The sequence below is a fragment of the Larus michahellis genome, chromosome 18 (assembly GCF_964199755.1).
Source record: "Larus michahellis chromosome 18, bLarMic1.1, whole genome shotgun sequence".
NCBI lineage: Eukaryota > Metazoa > Chordata > Aves > Charadriiformes > Laridae > Larus > Larus michahellis.
Genome location: NC_133913.1, coordinates 591,210 through 606,393, shown reverse-complemented (window position 1 = coordinate 606,393; position 15,184 = coordinate 591,210). Strand labels below are relative to the sequence as shown.

The 15,184-nt window shown below is 53.2% G+C and overlaps 1 protein-coding gene across 1 annotated transcript in view; it reads left to right on the top strand.

Moving 5' to 3' along the window:
- Positions 1 to 6,412: 6,412 nt before the first annotated feature.
- Positions 6,413 to 15,184, top strand: part of IGF2BP1 (insulin like growth factor 2 mRNA binding protein 1) — a 30,781-nt gene continuing 22,009 nt past the window's right edge. The window contains exons 1-2 of the mRNA XM_074561734.1: positions 6,413 to 6,922; positions 8,034 to 8,094. Of these exons, the coding sequence (XP_074417835.1) occupies positions 6,748 to 6,922; positions 8,034 to 8,094 (236 nt within the window). The 5' untranslated portion in view covers positions 6,413 to 6,747. The remainder of the gene's footprint in view (positions 6,923 to 8,033; positions 8,095 to 15,184) is intronic.

Genomic DNA, 15,184 nt, shown 5'->3' with positions numbered 1-15,184 from the left:
GCAGAGCGTAAATCCTAAACATGAGACTCCTTTTCCCCAAACCCTGACCCCACAGCCAGTCTCCAGCTTTCCTCTCCCTTCCCGGAGCTGCCTGGGGTCCCAGTGGCCGCTCGCAGCTTTGGCTACCACAGGGCTGCTTCTGTATCCCATGGGGCATCTGCTGCATCCCATCAGCATCTTCTGTATCCCATCAGAATCTTCTGCTTCCCGCGCAGCAATGGCTGGTGCTGTCGGGAGGGGAGCAGGACTCTGCCAGGAGGCTCAGACTTCCCAAAACTTGGCGGAAGCAGCTTTGGCTCCAGCCGAAGGCGGCGAGGGTTTGCCCGGCTCCTCATCCCGTCCCCGTGCTCAGCCCTGCCCAGCGCTCGCGTTGGGCTGCGCCGGGGACAGGGGCTGGATTTATGGGGCATCTTTGGAGCCCCGAGCGCCACGCTCCCTTCCGGGCTCGGACCTGCCCCCCCCAGCGCTCGCGGGAATGGAACAGGTTTTTTCACAATGGCAAAATACCAGCTATGGGTTTAAATGCCAATACTCCCTTGTAACTGCAAACAAACCCTAGGGCCTTTTAAGGCTCCAGCGCTTGTTCTCGACGAATCCAGCTCGCTGGGGCGGCTGTCTCAGAGCCTTCCTGGTTGCCAGTTCCTTTGGGAGGAAAAAAAACCCCAAAACAAGTCAAAATGGGGACCATAAAACGTGGGGAATATGGACTTCTCCTTGCTGTGCGCTCTGCTTCTTTCTTTTTTCCTTAAATGTTTGTCGTACCCGCCAGGAGCAGGGACCTACAGGACGGTACCTGCTGTAACACAAAGCCCGTGAAGCACCTGGAACATCCGTGTGGGGAAGATTTATTTGAACCGCTGAATTGCACGTAAAAAAAAATCTCACGACTGCCACTTCTACCTCTGCGTAGGGAGCACCGTCACTGCTCCCTGAGGCTGCCGAGATGGTCCGGACTCGCTCCAGCATTCAAACTACCTGGGCTTTAATCCGTTGGTGCTTTACCCCGCGGCAGCTACCTTCATGTGAAAACCATCCTTTATTCCCGCTTCCAGCCCGGGCAGAGCCAGAACCGCCCAGCTGGGGAGATCAGAGCGATGGAACTGCAGGAAAGGAGAGGAAATAATCAGTCCCGCTAAATCCCAAGTGTGTACCAGCAGGACGAGAAACTAGACAGCCCGGTCCACGGCAAGGCGCCTGCCCAAGTGGCCGGTTCAGTAACGTGAAATTATTTCCATCTCGTGCCCTCGCTGCTCTCCTCGCATCCCCTCCGCGGCAGCCCAGCGGTGCGGGTGCCCCGGCGCAGGCGGTGGGTACGGGTCAAGGTTTCGATTGTGAAATGACCTATATTTTTTAAAGCGACCCACAACAGAAAGCGTTGCCGCGCGGCTTCCCACCTCCCGGGATACACTTGTTTTGGGTATAAAGAATTAGGGGAAAACGCGGTGGCACGAGTGGCTGAGCCTCCCCTGCCTCCTGCTCCAGGGGGGTTAGGAAGTGGGGGATGAAGAGCAGCGAGTGCTGGAGAGCCCGCGGCTCTTCGGGGGATTTAAATGGGGACTGGAGATCACAGGGCCCCCAGATTTGTCCTGGCGGGGCACAGATCTGATAGAAATGCATTTATTTCAGACTGGAGGAAATCTGATACAAATACCTGCAGTTACTGCAAGGAAAACATTTCATCTGTGCTATGGAAGTGCTGCAAACGTTTGGAGGGGGGGGTTCAAAAGAGCGGCTCCTACTCGATATAAGGTCAGGGGGAGTTCAGCAGCGGCAGGATTCATCCCCCACCACGTTTTCTCAGCCACGTTGGTTTGGCTCATCCTTGTCCCAAGACCAAAACTTCCCCCCACCGCGCCAGCCACCCCCAGCTGGAATGGCTGCTCCAGCTACCTGTCCCTCCGTCCAGCTGCTCCCGGTGATTTTTTTGAGGAAGAAAAACCAAATTCACAGGTTGGAGAGGTCTGCTGTGAAGAAGTGGTGGTGTATTCATTTGGGGGAAAAACTGAAAATTAAAGGGACTCTCTGAACAACCACGTTTCGGGGCTCATTCTGAGCAGCGTTTTCCGTTCCTCGCGTCGGGAGTTCACCGCTTACCCAAGGAAAAGGGCAGAAAACCCCAAACGGAACCATTTCCATTGGGTGTGGGGTGTGGGGGAAAAAAGAAAAGAAAAGAAATCTACGCAAAGCGGCTTTGGGGTGTGGAAATTCGAAGAGTTCTCCCCGGCTTTGCAAAGCCCAGCGGAGAATTCAGGTGGTGGTCCCGGGAGAAGCCCCACCAGCCCCAGCCCCCGGCGGAGCCGAGCGCCCCGCGCGGGTGGGAGCCCCAAAACCTGCCCCCCGGGCACTTGGGGGGCAGCGAAATTGTTGTTTTGCTGGGGGAGAAGCAAATGGTTGTTGGGTTGTGGTTTTCCCTTGGGTTGGTTCTAAAGCGCCTCCAGCTTTTTCGGTGGCAGAACGACAGGATTTTGCAGGATGGGAGCCGGTTCTGGAGGCAGGGTTTGTTGCAGCATTTGCTTTGTTTTTAGCTGAAGCACTAAAATGTTTAGGGGACGGGCAGGTTTTGGAGCCAGTTGGGGGTTTAACCACTTCCACCTTCCGCACTGGTGCTCCCCGAGCCCTGCGGGGAGTGGAGGGGCGCTCCCCCCGGCTCAGCCCCTTCCCCGGGGCTGGGGATGCTCCTGCGCCCCAACCAAGCCGCGTGGAAACGCCGGGAGGCTGCTCCCAACGCCCAGAGAACCCGGAGATCATCAACCAGCTACTTCAAACCTTAATTTTGTTTTAAAGCAAACTCTTCGTTTCATAGCGAGTCCAATTCTTACCCAGTTTATCAACACTGAGCTTTAATCAACTGGATCTTCTCAGATATGAGCTGCTTTTTCCAGCCATGAATATTTTCCACATAATAAAAACCGAACAAAAGGTGGTTTAAACTGGGATTCCACTTAAGCAAAAGGAAATATTTCCCAACTGTAACCCTCGCTCTCCTTATTCTGTTGAATTCTCACCTATGTCCTGAGGACAGGCTCTCTCCGTACTCAGATTATTTCCGCTAGTTGGGATTTGATTGGAACAGATTCTGTGAAAACAAAATTCTTATTTTTTTTTCCTTTATGACCTGTGTATTTTACTGAAAACTTTCAGCCCGTATTTATTAGATAGCAATTAATGCATATTTTCAAACTTTAGAAAATGAAGATTTTTTTCAAAGTTTCTGGGGGTTCTGGGTGCATCTTTAGTGGTGGCCAAATTAAATACAAGTGATACCAACAGAGATTAAAAAAAACCAAAACACATAAAAACCCCCCAAACAACAAATTAAAGAAAATTCAAACGGTAACTGGCAGAAAAACAACAGAATCTAATCTGTTCTTGTTTGCTGCTAATTTGTCATAAAAATAATGCTTTTGGCTATCTTGTGCCTCAGAGGAGCAGCACTGGAGCAGCCGGCAGCAATGACACCCTTTGGCACCAGCCCCGGCTCGCGGAGCCTCGGCTGCACCGTTTCCCACCCGGCTTCAACCTTCGCCCTAAAGGGCTTTCCCCAAACTCCTAAGTGGCAACAATAATTATTTGAATTTGTAAATAAATTGTAAAAAGTCATTCGGACCGTTTCTACCTGATTTCAAAGATTTAAATCTTTAAAACAAAAAAAACCAAACAATTTTTCCCCAAATTAGATTTTATGTATAAAGCCAGAAGCAGCTTTACGTTGATGGGGGAGTGAGGCAGTAAAATTTGAAAAAGTTTGTGAAAAATAAAAATAATAAAATCAACTCCTCAGAGGGGTTTTTAAAACTCCAACCCAATCGAAGAAAATCCTGGGGGAGGAAAAAGGCCAGGGGGGTGTTTCTGAGTGACAGCGCCCGGGTTCAGGCTGCTGCTCAGCCCTTCCCTGGCTCCAGAAATCCCACTGGATTCCTGCTGCAGTTGCTGGGACCATTTCAGTCAGGGAGGGGGGAGCTGCTCCCCTTTTGGGGGGGCGTTGGGGGGTGTTGCAGGGCTGGGATTGGGCTGGGGACAGCCCTGTCCCCCCCAGTTCCTGGCCTGGGGGGAGCTCAGCCCTGTCCCCCCCCAGCAGATCAATGATTCAGTCCCTGCTCTTTGCATTCCCTAAATACCTTGCATCTGGAATGCTCCAGCGAGGGGAGGAGGCTGACTGATAGCCCTTCTTGTTGCACATCGAAATTGAAGACTTCCCTCTTTGTTTGGATTTTTTTCCTTTTTTTTCCCCCCTTTTTTTCTTTTTTTTTTTTTTTTTTTTTTTTAGGGTTGGTTTCCTTCATTTCATCATCGCAAAGGATTATGTTACACGGGGAAGGTAGTGGGTAAACCAATAAAACCAACGACAAAAGTATTCTGGTGGAGATTAGAAATAGATGGGAAGCAGACAGAGGATCATTTCTTTCAGCTGCGGCTGGGGGGGGTCACTGGGGGACGGTGCCCCCTCCAATTCGCAGCCAGGCTCCAAGTGCCTTTTCCTGAGCTGCAGGGAAATTTGATTTCCCAATTTTCTTGCTCTCTTCTTTTCACCTGTGTGAGTTTAGAGCTTGGATCAGCCCCAGGGTGGGGGGGCAGAGGTGGGGGCAGCGATGCTCCTGCTCGGGCTCCTCCTTTTAATTGCGTTTGGTAATTTCGGGAGAGCCAAATAACGCAGCTGGAAGGATGGAACCAAACTTCCCCTGGTGTGCAGCAGCCACAGGGTTTTAAGGCGAAGATCCCGGGATGAGGGAAGGGAGGGGACACGGGAGGGGAAACCAAAGGCTTTGGGCTTTAAATGGCCATTTCCCAGGGTTTTTATCGCTCATTTTAACGCGTTTCCTCGGAGGCTGTAGCACATGCACATGTCCCCGGGCATGTGCGTCTGTTTCTTCAGGTTCACACAAACTTCCGATTCCCGAGAAATCTCAGATTTATTTACCGACCAACGCGCCGCGAGGCTCTTCCCCAAACAGCAACAAAAAATATTGAACTAATACGAAAAAATAAATATTTAGCAACAGAGCCCAGCACATCCCGGCCGCGTAACACCGAGGGAACACCCGAACCCGCCCGCCGCCCCCCCCGGCCCCGCAGCGCGGCCGCCCCGAGAGGCGGCGGGGGGCGGGGGGCGCGGAACCGGCTGCGCGGCCGCGCAGGGAGCGCGGAGCCGCCCGGGGGAGCCGCGCCCGGAGAGCGCCCAGCCCAGCCCAGCCTTGCCCGCAACGGGCGAAAATCCTCTCTTCGGGAATTTTTTTTAATTTTTAAAAAATTTTTCCCGAGGCGGGGTGGGTGGGGGGAGGGCGGGCGGCGCGGAGCCCCCGGAGTGGGTTTTCCCGGGGAACGTCCCCGTTGAACCGCGGGCGCAGGGGGGCCGCACCGTGTCTCTACTTGCAGCGCGGCGGGAGGGACGGAGAGGGGGGACACGGCGGGGAGGAGGGGGGGGGACACGCCGAGCCGCCCCCGCCCGGCAGCATCCCGGCCCCGGCGCACCGGGGCTCCCCCGCCCGCCCCGTCGGGGAGGCAGGAAGGCCGCGGGGGGGGCGGGTGGGTGTGTGGGGGGGGTTCGCTGCTATTTTCAACTCATCTTGAGCCTAAAAATAAAAGTCTCCAGAAAAGGCAGGCGGGGAGGGAAAAGGGTCGCCCCCCCCCGCCCCGCGCCTTCCCAGCCCAGCCCCGTCGGGGAACGGGCCCTCCTCCACCGTGGGGCCCTTTTGTGCCGGGAGGAGCCCCCCCCCCCGGCCGCCGCCGCCGCCGCCACCTTCCCCCAAGGCTTCCGCGGGGCTGCACATGAAGGGCTTAAAACAATGCCGTGGACAATAACCCCCCCGGGGGGCTCCCCCAGCCGCCCCGCCGGGCCGGGCCAGCCCCGGGGGGGGGCGGGCCGTGTCCCCCCCTTTGCTTCCATCCCCAATCCCCTGGCGCCAGGGGACCTCCCGGCCCCTTTGATGCCGAAGTTTTTTACACCCAGAAAAATCCCATTGAGGCACCGGGGGAAAGGGGTGGGGGAGGGGCGCGGTGGGGGAGGGGCGCGGTGGGGGCGGGGGGCTGCAGCAGATGGGAAAGTGCCTCCGACGGGACGGGGCTGGGCGGGTTTGGGGCGGGGGGGGGGAACGACACGACACCCCCACGGGACAGCGGGTGGATGCTCGGAAGGGGGTGGGTGGTGTGTGCGTGGGGGAGGTAAATAACGTAGTATTTAAATTAAAATAAATAAATAAGTGGCGGCCGCCCCCTCCCCCCCGCCCCCCCCAACCCCCCAGCCCCGGCCCCTCCCCCCCGGGGGCCGGGCCCTCCCGCATCACCACGTGGCTTCCTCCCGCAAACATTTTCACTCATTTTCCAGGTCGGTTTTATTTAGAGGCGGTGCCCGGGCTGCGAGCGGCGTCCGGTGACACTCCGGTGCCGCTCCGGCGACTTGGGGGCCCCCCGACACCGGCGCCACCGCCCTGCCCGCCGCCACCCGCCGGAGCCGCCCCCCCCTCCCCTTCCCCCCCCCCCTCCCTTTTCCCAACAGCCGCCGCCCCCCAAAAAGGGGGGGAAAAAAAAAGAATCCAGCCAAAGAAAAAAGGGGAAAAAACAACATAAAAAAGAAGGGAGGTTAAAAAGAGCCCCCCCCTCCCCTTCCCCTTCCCCCGCCGGCTGAGGGGCGGCCGGAGCCCGACGGCGCGGGCGGCCGCTGGAGCCCCCCGGGAGCTGCGCTCCGAGCCCCGCCGCCGCCCCCCCCCTCCCCCCCCAACCCCCGCCCTCCCCCCCAGTTTCTCCGCCACCATGAACAAGCTTTACATCGGGAACCTCAACGAGAACGTGACTCCGGCCGACTTGGAGAAAGTCTTCAACGACCACAAGATCTCCTTCAGCGGGCAGTTCCTGGTCAAGTCGGGCTATGCCTTTGTGGACTGTCCCGACGAGCAGTGGGCCATGAAAGCCATCGAAACTTTTTCGGGTAAGCGCCTTTACACCCCCCCCCCTCCCCGTCCTCCTCCCCCCGCAGAGCTGCCGACCCCCCCCGGGCCTCAACACCCCCCCCGCGGGGCGCAGCACCCCGCCATCCCGCCCCAAAGCGGTGCGCCCCGTCGGGGCTTCCAGCAGCGGCCGCTGCGACCCCGCTCCCCTCCCACCCCCACCCCAAAAACGAGCAGCGTGGGGGTGGGGGGGAGCCACCCCCACGCAACCCCCCGTTGCCCCGCATGGGTGGTGTGTGTGGTGTCCCCCCCACCCCACGTATCTCCCCGCAGGGCGCGGAGCGGTCGCCCCGGCGGGGGTGGGTGCGGGGGGGTCCCGGCGCGGTGCTGGCGTGGGGGGGGGGCGGGGGGGGTGGGCTGGGACTTTGGCCATTTTGATTTGAAACTGGGTTTCCTGGGGCATGTGATGTGTGGAGGAGCGCGAAGGTCGCCATGCTGCTCGCAGGGAGATGGGGGGGGCGGGGGGCGTAGAAAAAAAAAAAGCAGCTCCCCCGGGAAGCAGATAATTTTTAAAATACTTGAATTTTTAATATTTTTTTTCCCGCCCCCTTCCCTCGGCCCGGGCTCCTCCCGCCGGGCTCTTCCCCTCTTCTCCCCCCGCCTCTGAAAAATAAATATAAAATCATCATCACAACCCAGCGGCACCGAAACCCCCTCCATTTGCAGAGGGAAATCCACTCCTGCCGCGGGGTTACGGTTTTTGAGCCTTTTAATGGGGGGGGGGGGGGCGGAAGAAATCGGCCCGAGGGACTTCTTGCAGGGCTTAAAGAAGGCGGAATTAAAGAAAAGCGAAGAACTGGCCTCAAAACGTTATTCCTCATTTTTTTGCGCTCCGAGCGGGCTGAACTAAGGAATTAAATATTCCTAAGGAACATTGTCCGGCCGGTTCACTCCCCCCTCCCTCCCAGCGCTCCCCATTTGAAGCCAGCCTTATGTTGAATAAAATGCACTTGTAAAGGAATCGGAAAATGTATTTGTGCGTAGTTCGTCGTAATTTGAATTAAATTGGGAGGTTTCACGTGATAGTGTGTTATCCAAAGCTTTCGGACCACTCCACCCAGATTTTAAAAAACAGCCACATTTTGTTTTTAGGGAAAGTGGAGCTTCATGGAAAACAGCTAGAGATTGAACATTCAGTACCTAAAAAGCAAAGGTAATACAGTGTTTTAATTTCTTTTTTTTTGTTTTTCTTAATTATTTTTTTTAAATTTCTGTTGGGGGAGAAAAAAAATAAATTAATGTAAGGCAAAAGAATGATACCCAAATATGTGCATGTGAAATTAGAGATGTTGGTGATTTGGCTTCAGACGCGTCCCCAGCGAGGTGAGAGGCAGTTTTGAGGCTCAACATTTAATTTCTGTTTGTTTGTTTGCTTTTTTTTTCCTCCTTAAAAAGAAAACTTCCTCTGTGAGCAAGTTGGTTGTGTTTGGGTTTTTTTTTATCTTTAAAAAAAAGAAAACCCACCCAGAAATGGTTAAACAATTATCCAGCAGCTCGCCCAAGGTGATGGATGGCTGAGGCGTTTTGGGTTGGGATTTTCAAACTTGTGGCACTGGAAGAATTTCCAAACCTCGCTCACCTCCTCTGCTGCAAAATGGGCGAAATCTTTTGTTTTCCAAGAGAACTGTAAAAATTAAAAAAAAAAAAAAAAGTAAAAAAAAAAAAATTAAAAAAGTGAAAATTGCCAGCATTTGATGGTGAGGACCTAAAGAAAAGGAAGAAAAAGCCCCACATGGGGCCGGTCTCGCCGTGCCATGCTGGGGAGGGCTTTAAACCCTGGTGAGTGCGGGGCGCTGGCCTAGCTCCTGCCCACCGGCAAATTTTATTTTGGGGCAAAAAATGCTTTTCTGGGTGGTTTCTATCTACCTGCCGAGCGGCTTCGCCCACTGCCGGCCTTGCCCAGCCCGACCCTCTCCATCTTCTTGGCCCTTTGTTGTTGGGCGCCGGACACCGGAGCGGCCCCGCCACCGCGCTCCCCGCCTTAAATCGCAATTATAAAGAGGTTTTAATTTTTTTATTATTATTTTTTTTGGGTGGAGAACCTTCCCCATTTCCAACTCAAGGGGTGGCCACCGAGGCTGTGGGCCAGTTAGTCCCCAAGCCCAAAGAGTCCACGTTGGATCGCACAGCCCGAAACCCGCGTCGGCCACGTGACGAGGCGGTTACGGCGCGGAGGGAGGGGGCGAAGCCAACTCTTCCTCCCCAAACTCTCCCAGCTCCTCCGGCTCTCCATGACCCCCTCTCTTCTTCCCATCCCCGTTGGGTGGGAGTCCAGTTTTGGGGTGTCCCCCCTCCATTGGCTTTGTTGGGGGGGGTATACCCAACTTCACAGCCCTGGCTAATAACGGCAGAGTGGGCTGATCCCCCTGCACCCCACCCCCAAAAAGGGAAAAAAAATCCATTTAATAATTTCCTACACAGGATTTTATTATTATTATTTATTTTTTATCACCTCATTGAGGGGGGGTCGCTAGGGCTCGTTACAGCGCTGGGTGACTTGCTGGGGCTTCATTATCGGTGAGCAAAGGGGTGTTATTGGAAAGGCAAATTACCCCGGGAGGGGGAACAGAATAACGCTCAAAAAAAACCCCCAGCCACACTCAATTTTTTATTTTTTCTCAGTGCTGCTGGATAATCAATGGGTTGGGGGGAGCAGGTCTCGTCCCCCAAGAGCGTGCGGGGAAAAATTCACTGAAAGTGGGATTATTTCTGTGCTGGTTAACGCAAAGAAATGCGGGGGGGGGGTGTGTGTGTGTGTAACTTTACAATAGGTGGAAGGAAGGTCGCGGTTTGCTTTTCTCCCGCGTCTCCTTAAAACCTGCATTTTGCTGCTAAAACCCTTTTTGGGGGGCTCATTTAACAACCCCCATCCCCCCCCCCCGGTGCCGCTTTTGAAGCGCCGGGAGCCGCGTCCGCCGCCGGTCGCTCCGGGGGGGTCCCGGCGGGGCAGGGGGGGGTTTCCCGGGGAGGGGGTGTCGGTCCCGGGGGGTGTCGGTCCCGGGGGGGTCCCCGCCGCCCTCGCAGCCGCCGCCGTTACTTTGTCTCACTTTGGGGGAAGTCGTTTGTGTTTCTGGTCGGAATAAAAGCAACTTTTTGGCAACTGCTTGTAAACTTGGCAGGTTGGTCACCCCCAAAAAGAGCTTTTTTTGGGGGGAATCTGGTGTATTTTGCTCCCCCCCCCCCCCCCCGGCCTCCCTGGATAAGGGCTGAGATGATGGAAGGGGGGCTGCCTCAAAAGCAACTTTATTTTTTATTTTTTTTTCTTCTCCTCCTTTCCTTTCTGCTTGTTTTTAAGACTGGATTTTCCAGTTTGAAGGCACATGAACAGGAAATGGTTAATTACGTGTGAGCAGGGAGGACAAAATCAGATGGGTTTGGTGGGATCTAAACCAAACAGCCTCCCCCCCCCCCCCAACCCGCTATTAATTTTTTTATTTTTTTTTCCTCCCTCCCTTTAGAAATGTGGGAAAACAAGTCGTGAGCGTTGGTGCGTTTTCCAGTTAATTTATAAAATAAAATAAAAAAAAAAGAAAAGTTGGCTTTTCGGTCGCCTTTTCTTCTGGTTGAAAGTGCAAATAGGAAAAGTGGTTTTTTGGAAACGAAAGTGGCCGGTGAAATCGCGTGTTGTAAATAAATCTTTCCCGCTGGTGTATTTCCTTCGTTAAAATCTCTCCTGTCCCCTAAACCCGTGGTAGAAATTAATTAAAAAATAGTGCACGTGTTAATATGGCCCAAGAAGTGATTGGTGCGTGTAGCTGCCGCACCAAAATAGCCAAGAAGGATAAAGTGTTTTAGAGTTGTTTAATTACAGTGATTCTTCAAATAACACTTAACGCTGCAAATTATGTTAATGATCACGGGGAACCATTTTAATGAAATACTTTAGGAGTATCAGACTGTAAAGAAAAGTCAGTGCTGATAAATACGTCGTTTTGTTAAAAGAAAATAAAAAAGAGTTTTAAAGTTAGTTTAGATTTTGTTTAAAGCATCTGATTGCTGTTGGGGAGTTATTTTTGATTTGTCTGTGCTGATAGGAAAACTTGGAGAAACTTAAGAAGATTTTTAAAAAAAATAATCTTAAAAATTATTGCCTGCTTTATTTTTTCAGAAGGTTAAAAAAAGAAAAGATTCTTTAAGGGTAAAAAAAAAAAAAAATAATTGAGTTTTCCTAGTTCAGAGGAAGGATCGGTCGGGGGGGGTTGGAGCTGGGAAGCTGAAAAGCCCGAAGTCGGTGGGGTCGAAAGAATGAATGAATGAAGGGGGGAGGAGGGGGCGGGGGGGGAAAGTGAATCCATCAAGCAGACATTCCAAATATGAGGAATGTGGAAGTGAGTCGACCAGAGAGAATGAAACCAAGCGATTGGGGGGGGAGGAGAGGGATTTGGGTTGATAACAGCCCGTAGGTTTAAAAGGAAAAGAGTATTTTGCAGTAAAGCTCCCCACGAGCCCCTCGGAGGTTCCGAGGGTCCGGAGGGTCCGTGTGCTCCCGAGCAGAGGTGGGAATTCGTCGGTGTTAGTGACCTGAGGGGTTGAGTGGAGTGGATAGAAATGGATGGAGAAATCTTAAAATTGGCTTTTTCTTTTTTTTTTTTTTTCCCCCCCCAAGTCTTTGTTTCAAATCCGTGTTTTCACACTGGCGAAACGTTCTCTTTACCCGTGCATAATCGTGCAATTAATTGTTTGTAATGAAATATTTTAGAATTTTTTGATAACAGCGAGTGGGATTTCTTTGTTTGTCAGCATGAACTGAAAAATGCGCCTTTCTCCCGCCCGGTGTTTGGATTCTCTGAAAATTAAGGTGAAAAAAAGCTTGCCAGTTCTTTTCCATTAAAATAAAGACGCTGTCTCGAATGCTGAGACAAAATATGCTTTTAATCCAGTCTTCAGATCGTTCCCTTCTCCTTAAAACAGGTCTGGTTTCAAAGTTTTAGTATCATTAAAAAAAATTAGCAGCGCCCTTGTTTGCAGCGGGGAATGGAAATGGAAAGGCGGGATGAATGCTCCTTTCTGAGGATGTCGAGTTTAATGGGATTCGGTTTGTTGCTACTTTTTTGGTTACCAAAAAGGGAAATAAACTTGTGTTCTTCTTCCCTTTGGTTCCGTGAGCCCCCAGCTCTGAGCCGAGAGCTCTCTGCTGCTGATCTCACACCTCTGAGAGCTCCAGCCCCTTGGAAATGAAGGCGTTCTGGTGATTTCCTGCTGGAAAAACTAGAAATAATTAGTCGTTAAATTAGTCGTCAACAATTTGCCAGTAAATTTCATCCATGAGGTTTAAAGCTGAGACGACTTAATCAATTCGAGCACACCTGGGAGAAGGAATGTATTTCCCAATTTCCAGCCTGGAGTGAGGGAAATGCCTTGATTTCCCCCCGTTTCCATGTAGGAGCCGTAACTGGCAAATATGGCCAAGAAATTGCAATTTAACATAAACTTTGTAGCCTCAAGTTTTGAACCCACTGAAAATGGAGCCCGTCCCGTGTAGATGCCCTTTGTTAAGAGTTTGGGGATTTTTAAATTCCAAAGAAATGAATAAATGGAATTCCCTAGAGAACCTCAGGGGCGATTGCTGGGGCTGAACCCGCTTCTCCGGTTGAATTTGCTTCTGTCTTTGCCTTTTAGGTTAAAAAACCCCAAGCGAACAGAGATATGGTGAAGGGAAGCTGGGGTTGAAGTACTCGCTTTGAAAATCCAGACCTTTCAGAATTTAAAAAAAAAAAAAAAAGAAGAAAAAAAAAAAAAGAAAATAAATTTAAAAATGGAGATTTCTGCCCGCCCCAGCCCGAGCCCCCAGCGATGGTAACGTTTTCCAGAGCTCCTGGGAGGGTTTGGGGAGAGTTCAGGCTGTTGGGGGGGTCCAAGGTTGGCCGGGGGGGGGGGTGTGTGACACCTCCGGCCCCTCTGCCCTGTTGGGGACACTGGCTCCCCCCGGCTCCCCCTGCCTGCCGGGTTTGCTGGATTTAGGAGTGGAAGGTGCCTCCCTCGATGGAAGCAGAAGGTGTGGGGTTTTTGGTTTTTTTCCCCTGTTTCTTTTGATGATGCCACTGGTTTTATAGAAGGGTTTTGATGGGGAGAAGCGGGAGCCTAAAGCACAGGTGGGGGGAACCCCCGGGGAATGCTGGGGTCTCTCCCTTCCCAAGAATTAAGGAGGGGAGTAGGAGAAAAGGGAAAAATTGAGGAGCCCGAAACCTGGAGGTTGCTGGTTTCTTCTGGGAAAAAAAAAATAAAAAAGGCAAAAAAAAAAAGCGCCTTTTAAAGAAGTTGCAGAGACTTTTGCGGGGTTTTTTGGTGGTGGTTTTTTTCACCAGAGAGGAGCTTTTCCAAAGATTTAGGTGAAAACTCTCATTTTCCCCGCGACTGGAGGCATTTAAAAGCTTAAGTGATGATGTGTGCTCCTAAATCACCCACTCGGGAACATCGCTGCCAGCTGCCTCGGTGGGTGCGTGGGCGAGAGGGGCTCCCAGTCGCTCCCAGTCGCCGGCCGGACCCCCGTAAACCAGGGGATACTGGGGAGGAACCAGCAGAGAAAGTAGCTTGGACGGTTCTGCTCCTCCTCCTCCTGCCAGGCTCCTCGCTGAGCTTGAGCCTTCCCGCACCTTTAAAGTCCTGCTCTGCGTGGAGAGGACCCAGGCACCGAGTACGTGCGAGGGCAAGAAATGCACTTGCCCAGCAAAGTTTAAAAAATTGGAGAAAACGAGTGTCACAAGAGAAAAACTCAGCAGCGATGGGGCCGATGTCCTACATCATCCTGCGTCTGCTTGGGATGGCTCCTAAGGAAAGGCACAAGGAGCGCTGCAGTTATGGAATAGTCTGCTCAGCGGGAAAGTGATTTTTTATGTTTTTTTTTTTTAACCTTTTTTTTTTTAATGAAACGAGAAGCCCAGACCCCCGGGGGTGTTTGTCCACTGGAGATGTGCGGTGTTTTATCCCAGCTGCCTTCCCAGCGCTTCCGCTCAAATGTGCGCACCCCGCGGGGAATTCGGCTGAGAAACATTTGCTGGGCTTTACCCGAAAACTGGGAGTTTATCCCGGAGGTGGTGGAACCGGGGGGATTGCAGGGGGCTGGGCTGGAAGGTGTTCCTTGTTTCTGGAAGAGGTGCCGGGGGGTGTCCCTCCATCTCCATCCCTCTCTCTGTCCTGGTCCTTGCCTGTGTCCTGGTGAACCCTGAGATGTTCTGCCCAGGTGGCACCGAAGCCGGGGGAACCTTGGGCTTGGCCGAGGTGACCTCAGGAGGTCCCTCCCCACCCGAGTCCTGCCCCGAGCCGAGGGACCGAAGCACGCCGGGGCTTTTACGCCACTGCAGTGTCGGTGCTGCCCCTGGGAAACGGGGGGAAAGTTACTGTAAGGTGATGTTTGAAGCTGGTTTTCTGAAAACCAGTGCGTGTCTTCTGCTTCTGGTGGAACAAACCGCTGAAGGGGAGTGGAAACCAGTTCCCTATTGGTTTATGTCCGTAGCCTGCTCTTGAAGGTGCTGGAGCCGTCTTCACAGTCTTAAGTATATAGATTTAAAAGAAAAAAATCATGCTTTAATTGAAACAGGCTCGGTTTTCTCCTCCGGACAGAGTTGGCAGCGGATGGGGCTTTCTGGGAAGGGTCTGGCGAGGGCTGGGGTCCTGCAGCCCCTCTCTGGCTCCTGCCAGCCCTTCCCCTCGGGGACGCTGCCCGACCCTCCTCCCCTTCCCTGGGCTTCGGCTTCCTTTCAGGAGCATCCGGAGCAAAGCCGTCCGCTTTTCGGTATCGCTGCAGCTTTGGGGTGCCGGAGCCTGTCTGGAGGGGACAGGGACAGGCTGTGTGTGTTGGGAAGTGCTTTTGGGAACCGTTCATCCTCCCTGTGGTGTTGTCTCGGCTCGAGCCTGCTCCGGCTGCCGGTACACGGGAGCTTCCCCAAGGATGCTAATAAAACCCGAAGAGCGGAGGGACAATTTATTGAGATTCTGGCTGGAGGCGGGGAGCCAGGAGCAGGTGGAGCTCGGCGGGAGGGAGCGGGGACGTCGCTGGGGACAGGGTGGGAGCAGGCGGGAGGGCACTGCCAGGGCAGCGGCATGGGGGCGAGAGCATCCCTGCTCCGCTCCCACCTGCTGCGAAAGCCGGGGAGCGCAGCCTTCCTGCCAGGGGAAAAAAAAAAAGGGGGGGGGGGCGAGAAATAAACAAACATAAAAAAAAATCTGTCCGTCCGTCTCGGAGGAGCCCTCGCGATCCGTCAGGAAATGGGTCATTTATTTTATTGTAACTGACACTTGGGAGC